Source organism: Bubalus bubalis, chromosome 3 (assembly GCF_019923935.1).
Source record: "Bubalus bubalis isolate 160015118507 breed Murrah chromosome 3, NDDB_SH_1, whole genome shotgun sequence".
NCBI lineage: Eukaryota > Metazoa > Chordata > Mammalia > Artiodactyla > Bovidae > Bubalus > Bubalus bubalis.
The window spans coordinates 53,787,760-53,813,168 of record NC_059159.1 but is presented as its reverse complement, the minus strand read 5'-3'; the positions used below and the strand labels follow the sequence as shown (position 1 = coordinate 53,813,168).

The 25,409-nt window shown below is 38.6% G+C and overlaps 1 protein-coding gene across 5 annotated transcripts in view; it reads right to left on the bottom strand.

The window, feature by feature from the left end:
* Nucleotides 1-25,409, bottom strand: part of HSF5 (heat shock transcription factor 5) — a 54,304-nt gene that overhangs the window by 6,606 nt on the left and 22,289 nt on the right. Inside the window, exons 5-7 of one of the 5 annotated variants that reach the window (XM_044939631.2) lie at nt 24,408-24,585; nt 13,238-13,366; nt 3,787-4,172 (exon numbers count right to left, since the gene is read on the bottom strand). In XM_044939631.2, the coding sequence (XP_044795566.1) occupies nt 13,239-13,366; nt 24,408-24,585 (306 nt within the window). In that variant the 3' untranslated portion in view covers nt 3,787-4,172; nt 13,238. Of the gene's footprint in view, nt 1-3,786; nt 4,173-13,237; nt 13,367-24,407; nt 24,586-25,409 lie in introns of those variants that run through there. The other 4 variants (XM_025281217.3, XR_006549691.2, XM_044939632.2 and 1 more) reach the window with 4 other exon arrangements.

Below are 25,409 nucleotides of genomic sequence, written 5' to 3'. Positions count from 1 at the left end.
GCATGTAAGTTAAATAAGCAGGGTGACAATATACAGCCTTGATGTACTCCCTTCCCAGTTTGGAACCAGTCCATTGTTCCATGTCCAGTTCTAACTGTTGCTTCTTGACCTGCATGCAGGTTTTTCAGGAGGCATGTCAGGTGGTCTGGTATTCCCATCTCCTCAAGAATTTTCCACAGTTGGTTGTGATCCACACAGTCGAAAGCTTTAGTGTAGTCAATGAAGCAGATGTTTTTCTGGAACTCTCTTGCTTTTTTCATGATCCAGCGGATGTTGGCAATTTGATCTCTGGTTCCTCTGCTTTTTCTAAATCCAGCTTGAACATCTGAAAGTTTTCAGTCACTTACTATTGAAGCCTAGCTTGGAGAATTTTGAGCATTACTTTGCTAGCATGTGAAATTAGCGCAATTGTGCGGTAGTCTGAATATTCTTTGGCATTGCCTTTCTTTGGGATTGGAATGAAAACTGACCTTTTCCAGTCCTGTGGCCACTGCAGAGTTTTTCAAATTTGCTGGCACACAGTCCCCAATTTGGGGCTGCCAAAGTCCCCAATTTGGCACATAGCTTCTAATAACAAGTATCTAAACCTGATAATTTTATTATTAAGGTGAGCTTCCTTCATTAACAAAACTGCCAATCAAGGAATGAAGAGCATAGAGACCAATAAAAATGCAAAAAGACAGCAACTAGTCTGATGCTACTAGAGGTTTCTAGGACTTTATTCAGGAATCTTCTATGCTCATCAGAGAAGTAAATATTTGAGAATCAAAGTAGCTGAGTTTATCTGAGAGCCAAAAGGCCTCCAGGGACAGGAGTATTGCATCGACTCATTTGGGAATTTTTTTTGACTGCACCTCACAGGATTTTAGTTCCCCCATCAGGGATGGTACCCAGGTTCTCAGCAATGAAAGCACAGAGTCCTAACCACTGGACTGCCAGGGAATTCCCTGGAAATGCAAATTCCTACTAAGAGCACTCTCTAGGGCTTGGGGGCTATTACCTTAATGAAATCTCATCCAGAATCCTGCAATAGCTGTAGGAAAATGAGAAGTCCTTTCTTCAGGAATGGACTGAACTTTGCTCTTAAATGTTCAATTTCCCTTAACTATAAAGTAACCTATCAAAACATAAGAGAGTGTAGCTTCTACAACAAGACTAATATCTGGGTGTATTTGGTTTAGGGTAATTTCATTGTTGGAGAAGGAAATGAAAAGACCCTGTACCAGGCACTGTGGACAACCACGCTATATGAGCACCTGTTGCCCAGGCTGGTCACCAAAATGATGAGTTCCTTGTCAGCTCTGCTGAGCTGGCCTGTTTTCTTGTTACAGATGACATTGTAATAAGCAAAGAAGGCTCTGAATTCCAATGGCCGGTGAGACAACACTTGAAATACATTTGGGCTGCAGTCCATGGGGTCTCAAAGCGTCCGACAGGACTGAGTGACTTCACTTTCATGCACTGGAGAAGGAAATGGCAACCCACTCCAGTGTTCTTGCCTGGAGAATCCCAGGGACGGGGGAACCCGGTGGGCTGCCATCTATGGGGTCGCACAGAATCATTGTAGAAACTGGACGAGCATTATTGAGTCTAATTTTCTGTACTTGATTTTTTTTTATCTGAATGGTATTTTCTTAAGTCAACACGTGTTCAAACGGCCTACACAAGGCATGGCAATGACTGTCGTTAACAGCCTCCTTCTAACAAAACGCACATCTACTGAAATCAGTATGATCAGGACACCTCATCAACCTGAAGTGTTACTTGAAAAAAAAAAAGTCAAAGAAAAAGTGTGAGAAGATAAATTTTCAAAACAGTTCAGTTACAGAAGGGTCTCAGATTCAGTCTCAGTTCAGTCTCAGATTAAGTTCTGAGATACAGGACGCCACAGTTCAGTGGGCTACTGAGCAACATAATGACATCCTAACAGTTAATGTTGGCATCACAGTACTTCAGAATTTGGGGCCAAAGAAGTCTTCAGAGATGATTTTAATAAACTCTCTTATTTTTACCATAAATAATGTGAAAGCTGGAACTTCACTGAGGGAAGATACTCTTAATGATACTTACAACTGAAATTCAAGTGATACTTTAGAAATTTTACATTTAGGAATGTCGGTTCTCTGCCGTCTCGGCGTCGTGCAGCCGGCGTCTCTTCTTCACCTTGTGACCAATAAATTTTGGAAAAAGTTGCCTCTGGTGACCCTGAACTTGCGCCTTTATGAGTTTCAGCAGCAGGAAGAAAAATCCAAACCCATCAGCCGTTACCCCATTCCCTACAAAAAGGACCTGCCTTTTGACATTTTAGAGCTCATGGAGGAGATAGAAAAGAAGACAGGATTTTTACCAAATGTATTTCAAGTGTTGTCTCACCGGCCATTGGAATTCAGAGCCTTCTTTGCTTATTACAATGTCATCTGTAACAAGAAAACAGGCCAGCTCAGCAGAGCTGACAAGGAACTCATCATTTTGGTGACCAGCCTGGGCAACAGGTGCTCATATAGCGTGGTTGTCCACAGTGCCTGGTACAGGGTCTTTTCGAAAAACCCAGTGCTCTCTGACCAGGTCTGTATCAACTGGAGAAAGTCTGACCTCCCTGCCCGGGAAAAGGCAATGCTGGAATTTGCACTTGCTATTTCCCAAGCTGATGACATAACAGATGACCATTTCAAAAAGCTTGAGGTGCATGGCTTCAACCAGGAAGATGCCTGGGATATAGCTGCAATTTCAGCTTTTTATGCCATGTCCAACCGCCTTGCTCATTTTGTCAATCTTGTTCCCAATAAAGAATTCTATTTGATGGGCAGAACCAATGATGTCAAAGACATCAGGAGTGAACCTGCTGCTCCTGAAATATAAAAGCCTGAACAGAAAGGCCAGTGTTTACATTTCTAGCACATTTCATTATAAGACACCAGTTGGGAAATAATTTTTTAAAAAATGTTTAGTCAACGGATAGGGAAGAAAGTAAACAAATTTGTTCTCTGCCTCCTTAATGAGATTGATGCTAAAAGGACATGTGATGGATATCACATGTGCTTTTGCTTTCTTTTTTTTTTTTTTTTACTTTTGTTGTGATTGGAAAGGCGCATCGGGATTAGAAAAGAGTATCGGGGCAAAGGATTTCAGAAGATGCTTCAGACATTTCTATTGAATTGATATCTGTGAATTTCAGCAGTTGAAGTTGAACATTTTTTAGTTTTTTAAAAAATAGCATTGCATAGAAATTGGTCTATAGACTGCAGTTTGAAATAGATTTCTTGTTAACACAGTGGTATTTAAGGGCTCTGAAAGGCAGGTAAATAGAAGCATGTATAGAGTTGTTCTGTCTTTAATGCCTTCTCTGGTAACCTCTAGCGATTTTTTTTTTTTTCACTGAAAGGTTTTAAAATAATGGTGAAACATTTTAAGTAGAAGTGTAAGAAAAAAAACCCAAACCTAATATTGCTAAATGGTTACCACAACCACCACCTTAGATTTGTGGCTATCTTAACTTTTCAGGAATCATTTTCGCTATCTAACTTTTAGATGTATATGCAAATCTACAAAATGTTTTTGTTTCCATTGGATTTCTTTAGATTCTCTAAGTTGCCAGTGAACAGTTCTTAATCAGTTTGGGAGCAATAGTGAGTTAATTTTGAATTGCCTCAACTGTGAAACCTGATTATCTTGAGATAGCACAACTCTTGTTGCAGAGCTCTGTTGGAATTATATCTTAAATACTTTGGAATATGTAACCTTTTAACATTGAGTTTTGAGGGAAGGAGGCAGACAAAGGAAAGAAAGTTGAGTTTTATTTTACTTACTGAGAAAGTTAATAATGTTGGTGAATATCATGGTCAAAGTTTTATAGACCAAAGAAATTTTAGCCATTGGCCATAACTTGGAATCAAGCAGAGGACCTTTAATAAACATTTGTTGCAGTCAAAAAAAAAAAAAAAGAAATTTTACATTTAGTTCCTATCAATAATACTTTAAACTTGGAATTTAGTATCTACTGAAATAAAAAATACTTAGTCATCTATGAGAACTAAAATGAATACTATAGTTCATTTTGAGTGTTCCCCACAAGTATCTACTGACTCTTTTTTTTTGGAGGATGCTGAAACCCAGGAACAAACCAAGGACCCCTCTTGATTCTTAAGGGCTTCTCTGGCCATCAGTGATCAGGGCTGTGAAAAAATGAGAAGCTAAGAATTAGGACTTTCTAATGCAGGGTGCAACAGACTGAATGTTTGTATCTCCTCAAAATTCTTGTATTGATATTAAAACCTAACCCCCAATATGATGGTGTTAGAAAACAGGACTTTGGGGAGGTGATTAAGTTCTGATGGTAGAGCTCTTAAGAATGAGATTTGAGTCCTTTATAAAAGAGACCCAGAGAGCTCCTCTGCCCCTTCTGCCACGTCAGGACACAGCAAGAAGGCAGTCTATGAGCCAGGAAGCAGACTCTCAGCAGACACTGAATCTGTTCGCACCTTGATCTTGGACTTCCCAGCCTCTGAGACTGTGAGGAAACATACATACACACACACACACACACACACACACACACACACACACACATACACACACATGATCTTGGACTTTCCAGCCTGAGACTGTGAGGAAACACACACACACACACACACACACACACACAGACTGTTATTTATAAGCCACTTGGTGTGTGTGCGTGCTCAGTCGTGTCCAACTCTTTGCAACCCCATGGCCTGTAGCCTGCCAGGTTCTTCTGTTCATGGGACTTCCCTGGCAAGAATTCTGGACTCGGTTGCCTTTTCCTACTCCAGGGGGATCTTCCCAATCCAGGGATTGAACTTGCATCTCCTGCATCAACAGGTAGACTCTTTTCCACTGAGCCACCTGGGAATCCCTTATAAGCCATCTAGTCTATGTTATTTTTATTATAGCAGCAGAATGAAGTAAGACACAGAGTAAGCTACACGCTTAGCTTGCAGGCCATATAAAAACAAGTAGTGAGCTAGATTTGGTCCACAGGCTAGTTTACTGACTACTGCCCTAACAGCACACACTAGGGCTTTAATCCAGAGAAATTTAACCAAAACAGGAGAATATTTCATCGAATGGAGTATTATTATTCAGCTGTCAAAAATATCTTTTTCTCCAAAGAAGATCTACAAATGGCCAACAAGCACATGAAAAGATGCTTAACATCATCAATCATGAGGGAAATGGAATTAAAACTACAATAAGATAGACAAATCTACTTAGGATGACTATAGTGATGATAAAAAGTGAAAAATAACAAGTGTTAGGGAAGATGTGGAGAAATGAGGACTCTGGTACATTGCTGGTGGGGATGTAAAATGGTTCAGCCATTATGGAAAATAGTTTGGCAATTCCTCAATAGTTAAACATAGAAATACCATCAATTCAGTTCAGTTCAGTCACTCAGCTGTGTCTGACTCTTTGTGCCCCCATGGACTGCAACAAACCAGGCTTCCCTGTCTATCACCAACTCCCAGAGTTTACTCAAACTCATGTCCATTGAGTTGGAGATGTCATCCAACCATTTCATCCCTCTGTGTCCCCTTCTCCTCCTGCCTTCAATCTTTCCCAGCATCAGGGTCTTTTCCAATGAGCCAGTTCTTCGCATCAGGTGGCCAAAATACTAGAGTTTCAGTTTCAGCATCAGTCCTTCCAATGTATATTCAGGATTGATTTTCTGTAGGATTGACTGGTTTGATCTCCTTGCAGTCCAAGGGACTCTCAAGAGTCTTCTCCAACACCACAGTTCAAAAGCATCAATTTTTTGGCACTCAGCTTTCTTCATGGTCCAATTCTCACATCCATACACGACTACTGGAAAAACCATAGCTTTGACTAGACAGACCTTTGTTGGCAAAGTAATGTCTCTGCTTTTCAATATGCTATCTAGGTTGGTCATAACTTTCCTTCCAAGGAGTAAGCGTCTTTTAATTTCATGGCTGCAGTCACCATCTGCAGTGATTTTGGAGCCCAAGAAAATAAAGTCTGACACTGTTTCCGCTGTTTCCCCATCTATTTCCCATGCAGTGATAGGACCAGATGCCATGATCTTCATTTTTTGAATGCTGAGTTTTAAGCCAGCTTTTTTACTCTCTTCTTTCACTTTCATCAAGAGGCTCTTTGATTCTTCTTCGCTTTCTGCCATAAGGGTGCTGTCTTCTGTGTATGTGAGGTTACTGATATTTCTCCCAGCAATCTTGATTCCATATGACCACAGAAATACCATATGATCCAGCAATTTCACTCCTAGGTATACCCCCAAAAGGATTGAAAGAAGATACTCAAATATATGTACAGTGTTTATAGCAGTACTATTCACAATAAGCAAAAAGTAGAAAAAGCCCAAATGCCCATCAGGAGATGAATGGATAAAAAACTGTCATATATATACATATAATATATTAATAATATTGTTCAGCCATAAGAAGGAATGAAGATCTGATACACATTACCTTGTGGATGAACCCTGAAAACACCATGCTAAGTAAAATAAACTATTAGGTTGGTGCAAAAATAATTGTTGTTTTGCACTGCTGAACTTTGCCTTTTGATACTGGGATACATTCCTAAATAAATGTTATATTACACATCATTTAAATGCACATTTCTCACTTTATGTTTTTTTGCTTATGACATTACTTGCTGTTTATTTTTTATTCATTTTAGATTAGAGAAATGATGTTAGACAAAAAGCAAATTTGAGCATTTTTTGTTTGAATCCAAAATGGGTAGTAAAGCAGCAGAGACAACTTGCAATCTCAACAGTGCATTTGGCTCAGGAACTGCTAACACACATACAGTGCAGTGGTGGTTCAAGAAGTTCTGCAGAGATGAGTGCCTCGAAGTCGAGGAGCATAGTGGACAGGCCATCGGAAGTTGACAACGACCAACTGAGAGCCTTCATCAAAGCGGATGCTCTTACAGCTATATGAGAAGTTGCCAAAGAAATGGATGTCAACCATTCTACAGTCATCGGGCACTTGAAGCAGATTGGAAAGGTGAAAAAGTTCACTAAGTAGGTGCCTCATAAGCTAACCAAAAATAAAAAATACTGTCATTTTGAAGTGCCGTCTTCTCTTATTCTACCCAACAACAGTGAACCATTTTTCAATTGGATTATGACGTGTGATGCAAAGTGGATTTTATATGACAACCAGCAATGATCGGGTCAATGTGTGGACCAAAAAGCTCCAAAGCACTTCCCAAAGCCAAAAAAAGGGTCAGAGTCACTGTTTGGTGGTCTGCTGCTGGTCTGCTCCACTACAGCTTCCTGAATCCCAGTGAAATCATTACATCTGAGAAGTATGCTCAGCAAATCGATGAGATGCACTGAAAACTGCAACGCCTGCAGCTGGCACTGGTCAACAGAAAGGGCCCAATTCTTCTCCACGACAATGCCCAACCGCGTGCTGCACAACCAACACTTCCACAGTTAAATTAATGGGGCTACAAAGTTTTGCCTCAACCACCATATTCACCTGACCTCTTGCCAGCCAACTACCACTTCAACCATCTCAACAACATTTGCAGGGATAACGCTTCCACAATCAGCAGGAGGTAGAAAATATTCTCCAAGAGTTCATGGAATCCTGAAGCATGGATTTTTACACTCCAGGAGAATAAACAATTTTATTCTTCATTGGCCAAAATGTGTTGATTATAATGGCTCCTGTTTTGATTAACAAAGATGTGTCTGAGCCTAGTTATAATGATTTAAAATTCATAGTCCAAAACCACAATAACTTTTGTACCAACCTAACAGACACAAAAGGTCACATATCCTATGATTTCATTTATACAAAATATCCAGAATAGGTAAATCCATAGAGACAGAACACAGACTGGTGGTTGCCAAGGGCTTTGGAGAGGAGGGAACGGAGGGCAGCTGCCTAAGGAACAGGGTTTTCTTTTGGAGTGATGCACAGTCTTGGATCCAGACAGACAGCGCACGGACGCTATGAACGTCCTAAACAACACAGAACCTTTCACTTTAAAGTGGTTGTTTTATGCTATGTGAATTTCCCCTAAAAATGTATACTTTCCTCAGTCTGAAATGATGGGACAAAAAGGAGAGGAAAGCAGGAAATGGCTATAAAAAATAACTCATAACCAAACATATCTCAGTTTTCACGGTCAGAGCACAATAATGAGATGCAGAATGTTTACCTTTAGTAAGACACGTGTAGTTCTTAGTTCCGGCAGAATAGAACTGCAGAGGGCGCTACTTTCATATCCCTAGAGTCCCTAGCACTGGACTGACCCTAGGGAAGTTATTAAAAAGCACTCATTAAAAGCAACCTATGGGGTGACTGACTCCTCAGATGTTCAAAACTTATCTTTTGGTGGCTAATTAAAGACTGTTCATAGAGACAGAAAGTAAGATAGGTTTTCCAGATGCTGGTGGGTGAGAAGAAAAACAAGAATTGTTTAATAAGCAGAGTTTTGGTTTTACAAAATGAAAAGAGTTCTGGAGATGGATGGTGGAGATAATGCAGAACAGTATGAATGGACTGAAGGCCACTGAACTATACACTTAAAAAATAGTTAAGATGTTGAACTTTGTTTTGTGTATTTTACCACAATTTTTTTAAAGATCATTTTTTCCCAGGATCTTTTAAGCATATGAATAAGATCTAATGGTACATAAACACTGAGTGCCACAGGCAATCCTGCAGGGGCTGGAGATGAACACAACAGAATTCTTGTCCTCATGGAGCTTACCTTCAGAGGGAGAGAAAAATAATATAAAATGTCAAGTAGTGATGAGCACTATAGAAGACAAAGGAAGATGAAGAATAGGGACTGAGGGAGGGCAGGACATGGGGAATAGGGTACCTATTACAGACAGGATAGTCAAGACGGTTCCCACGATGAGCTGGCATTTGAGTAGAGAACTGGATGTAATGAGAAAGCCATGTGAATACCTGGGTAAAGAAAAATTTCAGGGAGGGAGAAGACCAAATGGGAAGGCAGGACCATGCTTGGTGTGTTCAGAGAATAGTGAAGAGGCTGCTGTGGCTTGAACAGATGAGGGAGATGGAAGGTGGTATGAGATAAAGTCAGAGCAGTTGCCAAAATCATAGTACGAATTTTTACATTTTCCTCTAAATGTGATAGAAAACCACTGGAAAAATTGAAGCAGGGAAATAATTTTAAGAGGATCACTCTGATTGCTGTGTGGAGAAAAAAAAAACCCAAAAACTGGAGGAGCACACAGTGGAAGAAGATTAGGCAAGAGATGCAGTGGCTTGGACCACGGTGACAGCATGTAAAGGTGGCAAGTGGTCAGATTCTGGATCTACACTGAGATAGAGCTGATAGAATTTGCTGATGCATGGGATGTGAGCAAAGAGAGTCAAGGAAGACTTCAAGATTTTTGGTTGACTAGAGGTAGCTAGAAGTACTATTTCCTGAAATAAGTAAAACCAGGAAAAGGAGTTACAATGTATTTGGGACACTACTGGACATACAAATGAAGAGGTAGCATGGGAAAAAAAGGTATGCACATTTGGAGTTCAGAGAAGATTGAGACTTAAGATATAAATTTAGGAGTCAGCACTATGAAGACAATAAAAGCAATGAGACTCGTTGATACAACCTAGGAACTGACTAGAGAGAGAAGAAAAGAGGTCCAAGAATTGAGCTCTGGGATTCATCAATATTTAGAAGTGAGGGCAGACAAAGAAGATTTAGTGAAATAAACTACAGGGTGGCCAGTGAAGCTGAAGAAAATCCAGGAAAGGGTGATATTCCAGAAGCCAACTGAAAGTTGAGGTTGTCGGTTCAATGCTGCCGAGGTGCAGGGGACTGAGAACAGATAGATCACTGGATTTGGCAACATGGCAGTAATAGAAAACTTTGATAAGAGCAGTTTCAGCTGAGTAGCAGGAATGAAAACCCGATTAGAAAATCTGGTTGAGATAAGGATATGCTTTCAAGGAGCTTTTCTCTAGCGGGTAGAGGAAAAAATGTAGTAGCTGGATGAAAATATGAATGAAGGGAAAGTGAGAGGAATTACTTTCAACACAGAACCTATGTGATGGCATGGTTGTATGCTAATGGGAATTATCTAATATAAAAGGTAAAATGTGATTATTGAAGAGTAAGGGGAGGATAACTGTTCAGGGCTAAGTCTGTGAGTACACAAAAGGGGATTTTGTACACAAATGGAAGGACTGGCCTTTTCCCATTATAAAATGAAGAAAGGCAAAGTGTAGGGTTACACAAGTGGTAGACTGATAGATTTGTTAGTGGAGAGATATGAAAGTTCTCTTCTAGCTGCTTCTATCTTCTCAGTAAAATAAGAAACAAGGTCAAAGCTGAGAATGAAAAGAGAAGAGTTGTGTTGGAAGTTGGAGCAGAGATGATATGATAGAGTGGCTTTGGAAAATGGGGAGTGTACTGACTAGGGAAATATTACAGGGCTGCCAGGAACACTAAGAGCTCTCATGAATTTAAAATGAGACCACTCATTTAGAAAAATATTTGACAGTAATAAACATCAAAATAATAAGTATTATGAAAATAACAATTTTGCTAAAATTCTATTGCTACCATGTATTTTCTATATATCAGGCACCATACTAAGCCAGTTATATGTTTTATATAAACATATGTCTCCTTATTATCCTCATTTTACAGATGAAACTGAGGCTCAGTAAACAATCCGGATTTTAATTTAGTTTTTTCTAATACCAGAAGGTTTCTTCCTGTTGACTGTATTGTACAGCCTCTAACAATATGTAAATCTTGCACTGAATGTGGTTAAAATCTTTTAATGCCATAGGACCTTATATGTACCAGTGTTCTTATAGCCCAGCTGTTTGTTAGACTAAGTTCTATCAAGGAAGAATAATTTGCAACTATTTCTCCTTACATTTGCATTACAAAAACTAATTCCTGGGAACTTCCCTGGTGGTCCAGTGGCTAAGACTCCATGTTACCAATGCAGGGGGCTTGGGTTTTATCCCTGGTCAGGGAACTAGGTCCCATGTGCTGCAACTAAAGATCCCACGTGACACAATGAAGACTGAGGGTCCTGCAGGTGGCAACTAAGACCCAACAGCCAATAAATACATTTTTAAAAATAAATATTTGTTTTAAAAGCCAACATTTTATCATGGATGTTCTAGTTTAAGCATAAGTCATTTGCTCCCTGCCCCTAATAACATGAAGGTGTCATTAGATGTCATAATAATATCAACATTTCACAACTCCTGTTTCACGGCAGGAAGCCAAGGTCAATTAAGACTCACCTATCAACACCACTGACCAAAGAATTAGGCTTTACTGAGGAATGGAGGCAGGGTTGGGGTGGGGTAGGGGGTGGGGTGAGGGGGTGAGGATGTAAGAGTTAAAACAAATAATATGCTAACTACCTTATCAGTTACAACCATAGTATGGAGGGAAAGAGAGGAAATTATTATTTTAACAGCAGGTACCAGAGTCCCTCCTGGGGAGGTAACTGTCTGTTGAAGAATATATCTTGACAATATATCCTGTTTTTGCTGGGCAAGATGAGGTCTCAAGGCCTCATTAGGAAACAGACACCTAACCTTTTCTGCCTATGACACAGAATTAAGGGCCTATTCATCTCACACGCTAGTAAAGTAATGCTCAAAATTCTCCAAGCAAGGCTTCACCAATACGTGAACCGTGAACTTTCAGATGTTCAAGCTGGTTTTAGAAAAGGCAGAGGAACCAGAGATCAAATTGCCAACATCCAGTGGATCATGGAAAAAGCAAGAGAGTTCCAGAAAAACATCTACTTCTGCTTTATTGACTATGCCAAAGCCTTTGACTGTGCGGATCACAATAAACTGGAAAATTCTTCAAGAGATGGGAATACCAGACCACCTGTCAGGAAGCAACAGTTAGAGTCTTTTCCAATGAGTCAACTCTTCCCATAAGGTGGCCAAAGTATTGGGAGTTTCAGCTTCAGCATCAGTCCTTCCAAAGAACACCCAGGACTGATCTCCTTTAGAATGGACTGGCTGGATCTCCTTGCAGTCCAAGGGACTCTCAAGACATGGACATGGAACAACAGACTGGTTCCACATAGGAAAAGGAGTACGTCAAGGCTGTATATTGTCACCCTGCTTATTTAACTTATATGCAGAGTACATCATGAGAAACGCTGGGCTGGAAGAAGCACAAGCTGGAATCAAGATTGCCGGGAGAAATATCAATAACCTCAGATATGCAGATGACCCCACCATTATGGCAGAAAGTGAAGAGGAACTCAAAAGCCTCTTGATGAAAGTGAAAGAGGAGAGTGAAAAAGTTGGCTTAAAGCTCAACATTCAGAAAACGAAGATCATGGCATCTGGTCCCATCACTTCATGGGAAATAGATGGGGAAACAGTGGAAACAGTGTCAGACTTTATTTTTTTGGGGCTCCAAAATCACTGCAGATGGTGACTGCAGCCATGAAATTAAAAGACACTTACTCCTTGGAAGGAAAGTTATGACCAACCTAGACAGCATATTGAAAAGCAGAGACATTACTTTGCCAACAAAGGTCCGTCTAGTCAAGGCTATGGTTTTTCCTGTGGTCATGTATGGATGTGAGAGTTGGACTGTTAAGAAAGCTGAGCACCGAAGAATTGATACTTCTGAACTGTGGTGTTGGAGAAGACTCTTGAGAGTCCCTTGGACTGCAAGGAGATCCAGCCAGTCCATTCTAAAGGAGATCAGTCCTGGGTGTTGTTTGGAAGGACTGATGCTGAAGCTGAAACTCCCAATACTTTGGCCACCTTATGCGAAGAGTTGACTCATTGGAAAAGACTCTGATGCTGGGAGGGATTGGGGGCAGGAGGAGAAGGGGACGACATAGGATGAGATGTCTGGATGGCATCACCGACTCAATGGACATGAATTTGAGCGAACTCTGGGAGTTGGTGATGGATAGGGAGGCCTGGCATGCTGCAATTCATGCGGTTGCAAAGAGTCGGACACGACTGAGTGACTGAACTGAACTGAACTGATAGAACAGAAAAAAAAAAAAAGGATATCAGAGAAGAGAAGCTATGGTCCCAGTACAAGGAAAGAGGATAACATGGCAGGAGTCCACATCGACTAGTGACAAGCAAAGATGAAAGACTAGTAAAGTAACTGAAGGTCTTTTAAAAAGAATAGCTAATGTTCCATTTTAAATTATTTGCAATATTTTAAATGCAAACCCCTTCTATTCCATCAAATCAGAAAAGTGTGAGACACATATGAATACCTTATGTAACTGCTGGGTGTTGTGGGCAGAGCAGTGGTGGGCGGGGTGGCGGGTGGAGGGGGCAATCAAAGCTAGGGGGCTGACTCCACACATGGTCCGGCAAGGAGCAAGCGGTGAGAAACTGATGAACTGAGAATTAAGCAAAAGCAGAAACTCAAAACTAAAAGCCACTGTAAGCCCTAGAAGTTCTCAGAAATCCTGAAAAAGAATTTTTGGTGTGGGATAAGGTTAGCTTGAGTCAATCATATCTAAATCTCAAAAGTCACATTAATATTTGGCACATAAAATTTTTTTTCAAAACACTTTTTAAATTGATCTCTTCTATTATTTTGAGGCTTTTAAATTCGTACTATAAAGTATAAAGAAACTCTTGACAGTATTTAAACTATATTAAATTTTTTTCAATTTTAAAAAACTAGAAAAATACAAAAAGATAAATTTTCCCATAATCCCACCATTATGTATACTCATACACAAATTAAAAAGTAAAAAAACCTTTCTACACCTCCAATTTTACTTCCTCAGAGGTAACCACTGTTACATGTATCAGTTTTATTCACTTTCAGACTTTTTAATATAATTTTACAGTATATATTTTTCTTTTTCCCTTTCTAGAAAGCAGGTTGTACTAGACATGTTGTACTGTAACTTGCTTCATTCACTTAACATACTGTGAACGCTATCTTTCCAAGTAAAAACATATCAACCTACTTTATTTTGTTAAATGATTACATAGTATTTCATTACATGAATTTATCACAGTTTGTCTAGTTCTCCATTGTCAGGCATTTATGCTTTTTTCCAAATGTTTGTTACTATAAATAACACACTATACTGAACTTTGTAAGAAAGATTCCTAGGAGTAGAGTTTCTAAGTCAAAGCATATGAGCATTTTAGTTATTTACAGACCATGCCAAACTGCCCTCCAAAAGGCTCTACAAATTTACATTCCAATTATCAAACAGTGTATCCTACATCTTTGTCAAACCTGGATATTATCAATAGTTCAAGTTTTGTCAATCAGATTGAAAAATAAATGTTTTTGGTTGATTTAGTACTTGCATTTCTCTCATTACTGATTTTGCTGAATTGGTTCAACATCCTTCTATACACTTACTGGTCATTTGTATCTCTTCAACTGAATTACACATTAATATAACTTTATTTCTTTGTATTGGATTGCATTCTTCTAGTTGTAGAAGCTTTTATGTATTATGAATACAATGTTCTATATTTTGTGTTGTAAATATTTTCTCAAAGTCCATGAAACAGAGACTTCTGGTTGTCTCCTAATATTTATTCTTCTTCTAAAAAGGCAAATAACCCCCAGCTAAAGATCATATTTCCAAGCTCCCTTGCAGCCTGTTCAACCAGGTGACCAAGTTCTAGTCAAACTGATGTGGCATAGCCATGATTATGCTCATAAAAGAAAGGGATGTTTACAGCAATCTGCTGGCTGATGAGGGCAAAGTGATGAGCCGTCTTTAACCATGTAACACCTGAGGGCCAGCAGAGAAGCGAAGCTGCCACATCACCTCTGGACATCTTACTCTCAGACTGTAACACGAGGAAGAAAATCAACTTCTAAATTGTTTAAGACACTGGTATTTTGCTTTTTACAGTAGCCTAATTCATACGTGGACTAACATGGAATTTGGAATCTATAGTGAGGTGCTGCTTGTAATTCAAATAAAAATATGTGATTCTAGCTCAGCAGTCAGACGGCAGGTGGTTGACACACAGTGGGCTAGAATGTTGGTGATCTCTGTAATCCACATCAAAACATTTGGTAAAATCATTGCCTGTGACACCCTGGAAAGCAGACCACATGCCAATGGGCATGTAACCAGAAGGGGAAAGGCTGAAAACATTCACAATGTGTTGGCTGTTTCCTGACACATTCAGCAAAGCCCAAAAAGATAAACTCTAGCTAGAGGTAGCTGGCATGCAAGTAGAGACGCAAGAAAATATTCCTCTGCCTGTGGTTGGTCACCAACTGACTAGCGCTCAGTAATGTGAGGCGTGCTGTAATATCCCAACCTGAAACAGTAGTAAAGAGGTACGTCTAAGCTTTTCTCAAGTACTTCTGACTATGACGAAAATCAGATTAGGAGTGTTATCTTAAAAAAAAAAAAAAAAAAAGTGTTATCTTTCCAATCAAACCCATCTTTTCAGATATCTCAATATAAACTGCCATTAGGTTGAGGGAAGAGGATGGGCAAAGTGCAAACAGTAAATCAAATACCAGACTTTTCAGGCTTAAAAACTACCTAGATGAGATCTCTAACACACACTTGGAACGACCAAAGAGAAACAAAAGTCTTCCAAGTTCTTTCGAAAGAATTAAAATGCCAGAGATATAAAAAGCCTGGCCTGTTAAAATGTGTGATTGTTCAGCCTCTGAAGTAATCCTCAGACCCTTTAGGTCCACTCTAGCAGAAGCAGGCAACAAAAACTGGATTGCTTCAAAGACACGCATATTCCCCAGCACCACTTCAACATAATGATTTGTGTGTATCAATAATGTGTTCCCTTTGATTGCTGAAAAGCACTCTATAGCATGGATAGACTATAATCTATCTGTTCACTTCTTAATGGACGTCTGCAGTAGTTTCTAGGCTCTCTGTGTATGTGTGCTTAGTTGCTCAGTCCTGTCTGACTCTGCAACTCTATGGACTGTAGTCCGCCAGGCTCCTCTGTCCATGGAATTCTCCAGGCAAGAATAGTGCAGTGGGTTGCCATTCCCTTCTCCAGGGGATCCCTGGGTTGTAATATTTGACTGCGACTGGTCTTAGTTGTGGCAAAATGGATCTTCAGTTTTCACTGTGGCATGCTGGATCTTTAGGTGTGGCATTCAAACTCTTAGTTGTGGTATATGAGATCTAGTTCCTTGACCAGGGATCAAACCTGGGCCCCCCTCAGTAGGAGCTTGGAGTCTTAGTCATTAGACACCAAGGAAGTCTCTCTCATTGTAGTTTTAATCTGACTTCCCTGATGATTAAACATCTATTCATGTGCTTACTGGTCATTTGTATATCTTCTTTTGAAAAATGTCTCCTCCTGTTGTCGCCTCACCTTAAGAGTTCTTTTCACATTCGAGATACTATCTTTGTTTTGATATATGTGTTGTCAATATTTTCTGCTAGTTTTTGGCCTGCCTTTTCATTTTCTGAAAGATATCTTTCAAAGAGCAAAAGTTTTAAATTTTGATGAAATCCAATTTACCAATTTTTTCTTTATTGATCATATATTTTGTGTCCTAAGAAATTTTTGCCCAAAGGAGCAAAGTTTGTCTTTCTTTTTTCCCCAAGATGTTTTATAGCTGTAGGTTTTAAATTTAGGTCTGTAAAGCATGTTTCTTTTTTTATTCTTTTTTTTTTTTAAGTTAGTTAATTTTTGTGTGAGGTGTGAGGTATGCGTCAATGTTAATTTTGTTGCAAACACTTTCCTTTCTCCATTGCATTACCTTAGCACCTTTGTTGAAACTCAATTGACCACACAGGTGTGGATCTATTTCTGGACTTCCTATTTTGTTTCATTCATCTGATTGCCTCCCTTTTCACCAATACCAAACTATTTTGATTATTATAGCTTTATAGTAAGTCCTCAGTTCAGTTCAGTTCAATCACTCAGTTGTGTCTGACTCTTTGCAACCCCATGGACTGCACCACACCAGGTTTCCCCGTCCATCACCAACTTCCAGAGCTTGCTCAAACTCATGTCCATTGAGTCAGAGATGTCATCCAACTGTCTCATCCTCTATTGTCTCCTTGTCCTCCTGCCTTCAATCCTTCCCAGCATCAGGGTCTTTTCTAATGAGTCAGTTCTTCACATCAGGTGGCCAAAGTATTGGAGTTTCAGCTTCAACATCAGTCCTTCCAATGAATACCCAAGACTGATCTCCTTTGGATGGACTGGTTGGACCTCCTTGCAGTCCAAGGGTCTCTCAAGAGTCTTCTCTAACGCCACAGTTCGAAAGCATCAATTCTTTGGCACTCAGCTTTATAGTCCAACTCTCACATCCATACATGACTACTGGAAAAACCATAGCTTTGACTAGATGTACCTTTGTCGGCAAAGTAATGTCTCTGCTTTTTAACATGCTGTCTAGGTTGGCCATAGCTTTTCTTCCAAGGAGTAAGTGTCTTTTAATTTCATGGCTGCAGTCAAAACCTGCAGTGATTTTGAAGCCCAAGAGAATAAAGTCTCTTGCTGTTTCCCCATCTACTTGCCATGAAATGATAGGACCAGATGCCATGATCTTAGTTTTCTGAATGTTAAGTTTTAAGCCAGTGTTTTCACTCTCCTCTTTCACTTTCATCAAGAGGCTCTTTAGTTCTTCGCTTTCTGCCATAAATGTGTTGTCATTTGCGTATCTGAGGTTATTGTTATTTCTTCCGGCAATGTTGATTCCAGCTTGTGCTTTCATCCAGCCAGGCATCTCGCATGATGTACTCTGCATATAAGTTAAATAATCAGGGTGACAATATACAGCCTAGATGTACTATCTGGAAACCGTCTGTTGTTCTGTGTCCGGTTCTAACTGTTGCTTCTTGACCTGCATACAGATTTCTCATGAGGCAGGTAAGGTGGGCTGGTATTCCCATCTCTTTTAAGAATTTTCCACAGTTTGATGTGATCCACACAGTCAAAGGCTTTGGCATAGTCAATAAAGCAGAAGTAGATGTTTTTCTGGAACTCTCTTGCTTTTCTGATCATCCTAATGATTCAGGATGGTAAGTCTGGTAAAGCCTCCTCCAACTTTTTATTTTTAAAACTTGCTTTGGTTAATCTGTATCCTTAGAATTTTCTTTTAAATTTTAGAATCAGCTTATCATTAAAGAAAAAATGTCTACTAGAATTCTGATTAGGATTGCATTGAGTTTACAGATCAATTTGGGGAGAACTGTCACTTTAACAATACTGGGTATTCTTAAATTCATGAACATGGCACATCTTTCTATTTCTTTAATTAATTTTTATTAATTCCTTTCAGCAAAATTTGTAGCTTTCAGTGTCGAGGTCTTAGACATCTTTTGTTCAGTATATACCTAGGTATCTTTTGATTTTGGTCCTATTGTAACTGTTTGATTTTTTTAAATTTCATTTTCCAATTGTGTGCTAATTTATAAAGAAGGAATTGTATCTGCATATTAACTTTATGTCCTGCTAAGCAAGACATAACCTTGCTAATTCATTTATTTGTTCTAGTAGTTTTGCTACATTCCCCAGATTTTTAACATAAGTAACCATATCATCTGCAAATACGGTTTCACTTCTCCCTTTCCCATCTATACATCTTTTACTTCTTTTTATTGCCTATTGCAATGGCTAGGTCCATGGGTACAATACTGAATACAAGTCTTAAAAGTGGGCATCCTCCTTGTTCCCAATCTCAGGGGTAAACAGCTTAGTCTTTCACTATTGATCATGATCCTTTCTATACAGATTTTATAGATGTTTCTCTATCAGTTTGAAAAAGTTTCCGCTATCCCTATGTTGTTGAGAGATTTTTATTACTAAAGTGTGCTGAAGTCTGTCAAGTGCTTTCCTTGCATCTACTGAAACTGTCATAGTTTTTCTCCTTTATTCTGTTAATATGATGAATAACATCGTTTAACATGTGAAATACAATCAAGTCTTGTATTCTTGAGACAAATTCTATTTGGTTTGTCCATCATTATTTTTACACATTGTTGGAGTCAATTTACTAATAATATTTTGTTAATTATTTTTGCACATATATTCATGCGGATTATTAGTCTGTAATTTCCTTTCTTCTTGTGAGGAAAATATTTGATAACCAACTTCTTTAAAAGAAAGATGTAGGGCTATTCATCGGGTCTTCTTGTGTGAATTCTGTCAAGTTGTATTTTTTAAGAAACGTGTCTATTCCATTTATGTAGCTGTGTTCATTGACATAAGGCTGTCCGTGGTATTCTCTTATTATCATTTTACCATTCGTAGATTCTGAGGTATTAGTCTCTTTTTCATTCTTAATAGTTATGATTTGTGTTCTGTTTGTAATTTCAGGGGATCAGTCTAGCTAAGAGTTTGTCAAAATTTTCAATCTTTTCAAAGAGCTAGTTTTACATTTGTTAGTCTTCTTAATTGTCTGTCTTCTATATCACTGACTTCTACTTTTAATTTATTTATTTTTGGCTGTGTTGTGTGGCTTGTGGGATCTTAGTTCTAGGGATCCTGGACTAGGGGATAGAACCCACACCCTTGGAGGTGGTAAGTCCAAAGTTCTGAGTACTAACCACTGGACTATCAGGGAATTCCCTCTGCTTTTATTTTTACATTTACTTTGGGTTTATTTTCCTCTTCTTTTTCTAGTTTCATATGGTAAAACCTCAGGTCATTGATTTTAGGTCTTACTTATTTTCTATTAGCCTTTAAAGCTGTATGTTTCATTCTAACACTGCTTTAGCTGCATCCCACAAACTCGGATATTGTATTTTGATTGTCACTCAATTAAAAATATTTTCTAATTTTTCTTGTGATTTTGTCTTTGACTCACAAATTATTTAGAAGTATGCTACTTTATTTCCAGATATTTGATCTTTTCCTAATTTGTTATTAATTTCTAATTTAATCTGTTATATTCAGAAAATATACTTTGTATGACTTCAATTCTTTTCAATGTATTGAGACTTGTCTTATGGCCCAGTGAATGACCTATCTGGTAAATGTACCATATGCACTTGAGAACAATGTATATATTCTGCAAGCACTGGATGCTCAGTTTTCAAACATGCCAATTAGATCAAGGTGGTTACGTTGTTCATATCTTCTTTGTCTTTAACTGATATTTTGTCTGGTTATTCTATCAACTGCTCATATAAAAGTATTAAAATATCCTAGTACATTGAGGAATTGTCTGTTTCTCTCTTTAAATTTTGTTATTTTGTTTCATGTATCTTGAAGCTCCATTATTACACAAAACACATTTATAATTGGTGTGTTGCTGTTTTTCAGTCACTTAGTCAAGTCCAACTCTTTGTGACCCCATGGACTGCAGCACACCAGGCTTCTCTGTCCTTCACTATCTCCCAGAGTCTGCTCAAACCCATGTCCATTGAGTCGATGATGCCATCCAACCATCTCATCCTCTGTCATCCCCTTGTCCTCATGCCCTCAATCTTTCCCAGCAGCAGGGTCTTTTCCACTGAGTTGGCTCTCTGCATCAAAGTGTAGGAGTAAGGAGCATCAGTCCTTCCAGTGAATATTCAGGGTTCATTTCCTTTAGGATCAACTGGTTTGATCTCCTTGCAGTCCAAGGGACTCTCAAGAGTCTTCTCCGACACCACAGTTCGAAAATATCAATTCTTCAACAATCAGCCTTCTTTATAGTCCAACACTCACATCTGTATATGACTACTGGAAAAACTATAGTTCTGACAATATGGACATTTGTCGGCGAAGTGATGCCTCTGCTTTTTAATATACTATCTAGTTTGTCACAACTTTTCTTCCAAGGAGCAAGCGTCTTTTAATTTCATGGCTGCAGTCACTGTCCATAGTGATTTTGGAGCCCAAGAAAAGTCTGTCACTGTTTCCATTTTTTCCCCATCTATTTGACATGAAGTGATGGGACCAGATGCCATGATCTTAGTTTTTTGGATGTTGAGATTTAAGCCAGCTTTTTCACTCTCCTCTTTCACCTTCATCAAGAAGCTGTTTATTTCCTCTTCACTTTCTGCTATTAGGAATCATCTGCATATCTAAGGTTACTGATATTTCTCCCAGCAATCGTAATTATAGCTTGGGATGCATCCAGGGTGGCATTTCACATGATGCACTCTGCATGTAAGTTAAAAACGCAGGGTGACAATATACAGCCTTGATTTACTCCTTTCCCAATTTGGAACCAATCCATTGTTCCAAGTCCAGTTCTAACTACTGCTTCTTGACCTGCATACAGGTTTCTCAGGAGGCAGGTAAGGTGGTCTGATATTCCCATCTCTTTAAGTATTTTCCACAGTTGGTTGTGATCCACACAGTTGAAGGCTTTAGCATAGTCAATGAAGCAGAAGATGTTTTTCTGGAATTCCCTTACTTTTTCTACGATCCAGCGGATGTTGGCAATTTGATCTCTGGTTCCTCTGCCTTTTCTAAATCCAGCTTGAACATCTGGAAGTTCTTGGTTCATGTACTGTTGAAGCCTTGGCTTGAAGGATTTGGAGCATTACCTTGCTCGCATGTGAAATGAGTGCAAGTATGTGGTAGTTTGAACATTCTTTGTCCTACCTCCCTGATAAACTGTTCATCATTATAAAGTGGCCCTCTTTTTAACACTCTAGGTCTTAAGGTCTGTTTTATCTGATATTTAAGAATAATCATACCAGCCACCTCATACTTTGTTTGCATGTTCTTTTTCTATCCACTTACTTTCAATACATGTCTCCTCTAGTCAGCCTACAGTAGGAGTTTCCCCTTTAATCTACTCTAGCAATCTCTGCCTTTGACATCAAAGACCATTTATGTATATAATAGTTGTATTGGTTGAATTTGGGTCAACCACTTTATTACTTGTTTTCTCTTTTCCTTATTTTTCATTTCTTTCTTCCTCCTTTCCTGCCTTTTTTTTTTTTTTTGGATTGTTTCTATTATGTTGGTGATTATCCTAGAAACTACAATATGTCTCCTTGTTTTCTTCTTACTGAAGAACACCCTGCAGAACTTTCTTTAATGTTTATCTGCTGTGGTGCATGCTCTTGATTTTGTGTTTATCTGAAAATGTCTTCATTTTTGCCTTCATCAGTGAAGAATCTTTTTGCTGGGTAGAGATTTCCAGGACTCCAGATTTCTTTTAGTATATTTAAAATATGATTCTACTCCTTTCTGGCTTCCATTGCTGTTGTTCAGAAATAAGCTGTTAGTCTAACTCAGGGCTTGGCAAATTACAACCTCTAGGTCAAACTGGGCCCAGCATCTGTTTTTTGTACACAAAGTTTTACTGAAATACAGCCACAACCATTCACGTATGTATTATTCATGACTGCTTTAGTGCCACAACAGCAGAACTGAATAGTTAAGCAGAGATCATATGGTACTGGCATAAATACAGAAACACAGACCAACGGACTGGAAGAGAGGCCTGAGGTAAATCCTCATACATATGGTCAATCACCTTGAACAAGGATGCCAAAAACACTCAATGGGGAAAGGTCTCTGCAACAAATGTGCTGGGAAAACTGGATGTCCATATGCAAGAGAACCAAGGTGGAACCTTATCTTACATCGTCTACAAATATTAACTCAAAATGGATTAAAGACCTAAATATGAGACCTAAAACTATAAAACATCTGAAAGAAAACACAGTGGAAAAACTGTATCATACTGGGCTTGGCAATGGTTTCTTGGATACGATACCAAAAACACAGGCAACAAAAGCAAAATTAGACACACAGGAGAATGTCAAACTTACAAACTTCTGTGCATTCAAAGGACACAGTCAACAGAAGGACTGTGAGCAGAATATTAGCTAAATTAATGTGATCTTGAACAAGTTCCTTATCCTCTTCAAGCTTAAGTTTCCTGATCTTTAAGTAGATGACAATACCACTTTCATCAAGTTTGTACTATGGCATAAAAATGAGTATGCAGTGAATATTCACTACTGTCCTTTTCGAAATTGCCTTTAAAGTCCATGCCATTGTTTTGAACATCTTCAGTGGTAAGAAATCTTAATCTCTGATTACAGATTGGATCATATACTCAACTAAAAGCAACTGTACAAGTTAAGTTTACCAAATAAGACGAGTGGTCCAGATAGTTTTTGGTCAGGAGAGAAAGAGCAAATAAGCCAAGATGGTGGTGGTCAGGCTCTCTCTCCTCACGCTCTCTCTCACCCCACGTTTCATGAATAATGATTATGTAACAACTGAGATCATTTATGGGGCTTCTCTTATGGCTCAGCCTGCAATGCAGGAGACCTGGGTTCAGTCCCTGGGTTGAGAAGATCCCCTGAAGAAGGGCAAGGCTATCCACTCCAGTATTCTGGCCTGGAGAATTCCGTGGACTGTACAGTCCATGGGGTCGCAAAGAGTTGGATAGCACCGAGCATGTGTATCATGAGGTACTTGCTTGGCCATGGGCTACTTTTGTTCTGTAAGCATATGTAAGTTCCACCTGGAAAGCCCATGAGGGAGGTTATGTTATGTCTGCTGCTATGGCTGCTGTACCAGCCAGGAGAGAAGAAATAGCTGCAGTTCCTACAGCTCCTTCAGTTTTCTTCCAACCTCTTAGCTCACACCTTGCCTGCCCTGCATTCAGCATAGAGTATGAACAGGGAGACATGGTCTAAATGGCATTTTGCAGAAAGAACCCTGTGAGTCTAAACAATACCTCGATCATATTACTATTAGCTTACTTTGGGGGAAAATTCTCCAGAAGTTCCCAAGATTCTTCCGATTTTTATAGGTTAAAATGACTGTTTGACCAGATTGCTTAATTCACTGAATTGCACACCTCTGACGTGCATATAATTTAATAATATTCACATTGTCTACTGAAGAATTTGATGACTTGGTTTTGGATCATGTAAGAAACATGTTTTATTAGATGTCACTATTTTCTTAAAAAAGATTCTGACCTCCAATTAAAATAAATAAATTTATATAAAAAAAAAAAGATTTTGTCCATACCTCTAGAAAGAGTAACACTAACTGTACTAAAACAATCACCAACTCTGGGCTCCTACAAACCACAAGAAAAATCCCACTGACAGAGAGGCATACTTTATAATATGCTCAGGGTAATATCTTTAATGTCCATCTAATTTTTTCTTGCCACAATTTAAGAACATGCCCTTTTGTACTATACTTTGCTAATAAAAGAACAAGTACTTCTGTAATTACAAAGTCTTTGGCATCTGAAGCAGTTATTAAATTGTCTTTCATCCTTGCATTCTCCTAGTTAAGTAATCCAAATTCTTTTGCTTTTACTTACTATGTTCTCTTTTCAAAAGCTCATATTTTTACATGCAATACTGAAATATAATTTGTACTTTACAGGGATGATTAAGAAAAAACAGTTAAAATTACAGTTATATTAAACAGCAATGTGATAAGTATAATTATGAATAATAAATGAAGAGCATTCAGAAATTAATTCCACACTATGATTCTACTGTGAGCATTCCAGAGCACAACAATCCTTACCAGGGGACTTTCCTTGCTGTGAGTTGCTTCTTCGCTCTCTATATCTGGCTGGAGTGGATAAACTCATGTCTTTACTAGGCTTGCTAGCAGGCCCCATTTCTGAAATAAGGAATCCCATTTGTTCTGAAGGCAAGATATTCTCAGGTGGACTGGTCTGGCATTTTATACTGGCATCCACCTAAAATATTAAACCCACTCATTATTCCAAATTTCCCCCAAACAGCTACTAAAAGTTAAGACACTTTATCAGAGGAGTTCTATTATAGAATAATGATCCAACAAACATGATCTTTTTAATCTTTATGAATAATACTATCCAATTTTGCTAAGCTAATCTGAATCTTTGGTAGTAAGACGTATATTTCCCCATACAGAAACCACTCAAATGCCTATGGAGCTAAAATATTTACTTATGACCAGAGGAAGATTCACCATGAAGCTTCATTTTTTTAATAAGATTCACACACACAATTTATAACTAGTTAATATCACTATCTTTTCCCATTCTAACATCTCTTCCATCAGATTTCCTCTCTTGGTGATACTGGAATGGCCATAGGTATGATCCTGTTGGATGATGTCAGAGGGGCTGTGAATACTTTATTCTACTAATTTTGTTTTGTCTTAATAAAGCTTTCAAAATTGTATAAGCTTCAGCCTGTATAAAATCTAGATCTGTCTTGCTTATGATACATAGATTTCTTTCTTGGAGTTCCTATGTTTTCTTCAGAATACCTAATCCCTTTGTCAAGTTGACCAATTTCTGATATATTCTATTTATTAATGAATTTATTTTAAACTAAACTATATAATCAAGTAGGGCTAGAAGTTCAAAATACAGCTTTCAAAAGCTGTGATACCCACATTTTTTTAAAAAGAAACTGTGTGAATGCAATTTTAAAATATGAAATCTAATATTTTGGATGTGACTATGAAGGAATAAAGACACATTTCATGGTCTTTTCACAGGCATATTTGAAACACAAAGGGCCTATCTTTGGT